This window comes from Oncorhynchus kisutch, linkage group LG6 (assembly GCF_002021735.2).
Source record: "Oncorhynchus kisutch isolate 150728-3 linkage group LG6, Okis_V2, whole genome shotgun sequence".
NCBI classification, from domain to species: domain Eukaryota; kingdom Metazoa; phylum Chordata; class Actinopteri; order Salmoniformes; family Salmonidae; genus Oncorhynchus; species Oncorhynchus kisutch.
This window is the reverse complement of record NC_034179.2, coordinates 62,602,257-62,606,894: the sequence shown is the minus strand read 5'-3', so window position 1 is coordinate 62,606,894 and position 4,638 is coordinate 62,602,257. Positions and strand designations below refer to the sequence as shown.

Below are 4,638 nucleotides of genomic sequence, written 5' to 3'. Positions count from 1 at the left end.
GTTAAAGGGCAACCTTTGTGATGCTAGACGTTCGCCTTATATGCTCACCCTAAATTATCCTTTAAGCATGACACATCATTTAGTCAACAGGTGATGTCCCTTTTCGCAAAAAAAAAAGAATGCCAACTATGTCACAGCCCTTTTTGTAACACCAGTTTAAGCATAAGTCTACTGTCACTCCCAACAGTCTGAAGAGGCTTCGACTCATTGTCTCCAAATCTTTGTTTGCGCTCATAATGAAAACATTACACTATAAACTGAGGTTCAGTCTAAAACAGTTGATCAAAGTAACAGAAAGCAGGGCACATAGTTCAAGGATTATCTATGTTGAAGACCCTTACCCCCATTTGAAGCAGCTTCATAATTTTTCATCAAACATTGCACCAAGATAGTAGTTATGACAAACTGATAGATAGAGCCTGTTTTGGCTTACATTTTAGGAGAAAGGGGGTCCTGTCCTCAAACAATTGGAGTAGAGGCACTACCTTACATACTAGGCCAGGAAAGATCAGGGGCTGTAAAATCAGTGGCGGCTGGGGGGAGGAGCTTCCCCATCAATGTGATGTTATTCAATGTGATCTAAAAGGCTAAACTGATCCTAAATCGGCACTCTTACTTTGAGACGCTTGATGCCCAAGAAGACCTAAGTAGTGTCCGATTACCCATTCTAACATACTGTATACTACATACATACTGCATACTATATACTATTAGTTCATAGGGCTCCCGAGTGGCGCAGTGGTCTAGGGCTCCCGAGTGGCGCAGCAGTCTAAGGCACAGCATCCCAGTGCAAGCGGCATCACTTTAGTACCTGGTTTGAATCCAGGCTGTATCACATCTGGCTGTGATTGGCCCAGCATCGTCCGGGTTTGGCTGGAGTAGGCCGAATTTGTTGACTTGCCTAGTTAAATAAAAGGTTACATTTGAGTATACTGTAAAAGAACGGTAAACTTCTAGATGAGCTTACTAGCGCTTCGCCTGTCTACCGGAAGCTGATGGTGTTGCTATGCAACGTCTTGCTAGCTTGTTAGCATAACAAATTACTAGCTAGACATCATACGTTTTCGGGTGTGTTTGTAAATTAAATCTGGAGTGCCAGAGTACACTCTCGGAGTTCATAAATTCAGAGCGTTGTCAGATTGTCCATTTGTAAATTTAAAGCGTTTCGCCCTCGGAGCGTTCAGACGTTCAGAGCCGAGGAGTAGGGTTGATCCGAGCATTTTGACCTCACAACGGCAGTCAAGCACCCAAGCTAACTGGCTAACTTTGGCTAGCTTGCTAGCTACTTCCAGTGTCCATTGAGAGCGCACAATGACTATACCACTTAGCTAATCCTGATGTATTAATAGCCAACTAACTTTACGTTAGGTAGCTAGCTAACATACTGGTACATACTGCTGTAATGATATGCTATGCAGTTCGTAAGGATAGCGTAGCTCAAAAATTGTCAGCCAACATCAGACATAACGTGTAACGTAACTTATTTGAAAAGTCATTACACCTCTCAACATTTTCTTAACTCTTGTCATAATTAGTCAAAACAAGTAAATTTATCCACTCTCGTAATAAACAAAGTAACAATTTTTAAACAGATTAAGATGAGGTCGAGGCAAGAGCATTTACTCCACCCCCAATCTGTCTGCGTGAGATAAAAACATTTTTGTGTGGAGGTATATAACAGTGTCAAATTACTTGCGGATTTTGATCATATAGAAGTTTCGTAATGTTTAAGCTTTAACAAATCTTCCATTAAAGATCAACAAATTAACAATGAAAGTTAAATCAGGGTCCATATCAAAAAGACTGGTTTGACAACAACATTATTTGGATTAAACAATTATTGAACAATGATGGCCAACTATACGATTATCAAGAATTCATGAGAACACACAATGTTACATTCACTCCTGAGGAATGGGATCGTCATCAAATGATCCGCATAGTTCCTGTTGAATTTCTAAAGGTGATTGGCTACGCTCTGTGAGGGTGGATTTCACTGACGCATTCCTTTTGGAACAATAAATAGAGCGAACAAGGCTCCTTCTAGTTCACAAGTCTGAGAAGACGCATGAAGAAGTTCTTGCTTCAACAGTGATTGAACGGAACTCCTCTGCCTTCGTCCCGCATTATAGAACATTAAGGATTAATGACATAGCACTTACTTGAACTATAATAGCAATATAGTTTAAACTCTATTTTTTTACTTTTTATTTTGATATAAAAGAAAATCTGCCAAGATGGAGTCTCAGATCCGCCAGAACTATCACCACGATTGCGAAGCTGCCATCAACCGGATGATCAACTTGGAGATGTTTGCCTCCTACACATACACCTCAATGGTAAGGAGTCTACCAAGATGACCGTTTTGTTGATCTACCTGTGTATTATTATGCCTGGTCCTAAATGGCTTTTTTTCCACTTGATTTTTCTGTTGTCCTAGACAATTAATAGCCAAGAATCTCAACTCCGTGATGTACATTTGAGTTTTACTTGGCAAGGCTATTAAGACCCTCCAGTTAGAAATAGCATACAAATGAAGTTGAATCTATCCTACCTCTGTCAGAGCGCGTAACAACTCATTGACAGGTTAAAAGTCAGGTTACCAAGTAGACAACAGACTGATTCATCCCTATATCATCAAGTTTAGTTGCCACAACAAGAACAGAATGCTGTCATGTTTTTTTCCTTTTTCTAACTACAATGTTTTGTTTATCCCCCCAGGCTTTCTATTTCTCCCGTGACGATGTGGCTCTGCGAGGCTTCGCGCATTTCTTCAAGGAGAACAGCGACGAGGAGTGGGAGCACGCGGACAAGCTACTCTCCTTCCAGAACAAGAGAGGTGGACGCATTTTACTCCAGGACATCAAGGTGAGCGCCTGAGCATCAAACACATTTAGATTGTAGACTGATGTTTTTCCTCCATGGAGGAAAGTGTCTACAGAGTTTAGTTGATTGAGAGAACCTGTAGTCCTAAACATACGGCCTCTAACCACTGAACTGAAACTGTGAGGGGTGTAACTCTGTTCACTTTATCCTGACCTCAACGTCTGCTAGTAGTCCTTAACACTTCTGTGTTCACTCTGTCCTGTGTAGAAGCCAGAACATGATGAGTGGGGCAATGGGCTGGAGGCCATGCAGTGTGCTCTGCAGCTGGAGAAGAATGTGAACCAGGCCCTGCTGGACCTGCACAAGATTGCCTCTGACAAGGTTGACCCCCATGTAAGTTATGGTGGAACCACACATCACATAGAATACAGGTACTGTCCCAGGAGATGATCAGGTTGTTGTAGCTCTGATAACTAATGACACCGGATTGTTTACCTGCTTCGTCACACGCACACAATAGTCCACAGATGCTCACAATGCAGCTAATGCATAAGGGGTGGCAGGTTGTCTAGGGGTTAGAGATTTGGGCCTTAAAGGGTGCTGGATTGAATCCCAGAGCTGCAATAGTTAACCTATTGTTCCACATTAGGATGCCATTGTAAAGCAGTGTTTTAATGGACTTGACTCGTTAAAAAATAGACACCTCATTATCTACACTTATGCCATTACCACCAGGCTATTGTGTGTTACTGTAATTACTGTTACAATAGTCGGTAATCATTATTTTGTCTGACCTGTTTTCCCTCTTTAGCTGTGTGACTTTCTGGAGACCCATTACCTGAATGAGCAGGTGGAGGCCATTAAGAAGCTGGGAGACCACATCACCAACCTCACCAAGATGGATGCTGTCAAAAACAAGATGGGAGAGTACCTGTTTGACAAGCACACCCTGGGAGGCCAGAGCTAAACCACTTCCATCCCCAGGCTATGGCCTCATGCCTCAGACCAGGACTCCTGGCTTCTCTGATAGATCCTCCTGGCTTTGCTTTTATAGGGATGGGAGAGTGTTAAACTGGTGAATTGCAACACTGCTGTGACATTGTTTCTGTTGACAACACTACTGTATTTTGGAGGCAAGGCTTCTTGTAAAACAATAAAAAAAGTTTGTTTGTTTCTGTTTTCTAAGTGTTGACCTGTAGTAATGGATGTTGTATCAGTCTATTCAGGTGCTTTGCTCTTTTACTGAGCGTCTTCATACCAGTGAGAAATATTTAATTGCAGACCTACTAGTGACTGAGGGTCATAACAATAGAAGTTAAACATGAGTTTTAAAGGATGTTACCTCTGACCACAGGGTGGCACTATTACAAGATACAGTAAAGGACATTTCAATTAAGGACCCAGCTGTCAACTCTAGCGCCGTAGGAGTGAAACTGTTACCTACAATTGATGTAGACCTTTACACTGTGCATCACAAGTTTATTAGACAGCCTAGAGGTCAATCAAAACTTAGCCAGCTGTTATGGCACATTTCTCTAGTGATGGGAAGTTTGGCTCTGACTGGCAAATCTCCACTTATTTATTTCATTTGGTAATGCCCAATAGTTCCCCATAAGTTACAGAACGCTGTCATTTTGGTAATTAACAGGCAAATTGAACTTTAATACCTGAACTGAAAAATATTGTTTTCAAGATATAGTAAAGGAGTTTCTGGTGGCTAGACAACTTGGTTAAAGGGGAAGATGGTCTACTCAGCATTGGAATTTTCAACTATTCTTTATACAACCAATTATTGACATGGTAAAATTGAGT

At 41.5% G+C, this 4,638-nt stretch overlaps 1 protein-coding gene across 1 annotated transcript; it reads left to right on the top strand.

Moving 5' to 3' along the window:
• The first annotated feature begins 2,037 nt into the window (after window positions 1-2,037).
• LOC116374428 (ferritin, middle subunit-like) lies at window positions 2,038-4,016 on the top strand. The gene is made up of 4 exons (XM_031827114.1): window positions 2,038-2,339; window positions 2,722-2,868; window positions 3,094-3,219; window positions 3,638-4,016. Exons 1-4 carry the CDS (start codon window positions 2,238-2,240, stop codon window positions 3,791-3,793), a joined length of 531 nt encoding a protein of 176 aa, XP_031682974.1. The 5' UTR covers window positions 2,038-2,237; the 3' UTR covers window positions 3,794-4,016.
• Window positions 4,017-4,638: the final 622 nt, after the last annotated feature.

Coding starts and splice junctions, on each gene's coding strand:
- LOC116374428 (XM_031827114.1), top strand. CDS start 2,238: ATGGAGTCTCAGATCCGCCAGAACTATCACCACGATTGCGAAGCTGCC. Junction 2,869..3,093: donor TTTTACTCCAGGACATCAAG/GTGAGCGCCTGA, acceptor TGTCCTGTGTAG/AAGCCAGAACATGATGAGTG. Junction 3,220..3,637: donor CTGACAAGGTTGACCCCCAT/GTAAGTTATGGT, acceptor TTCCCTCTTTAG/CTGTGTGACTTTCTGGAGAC.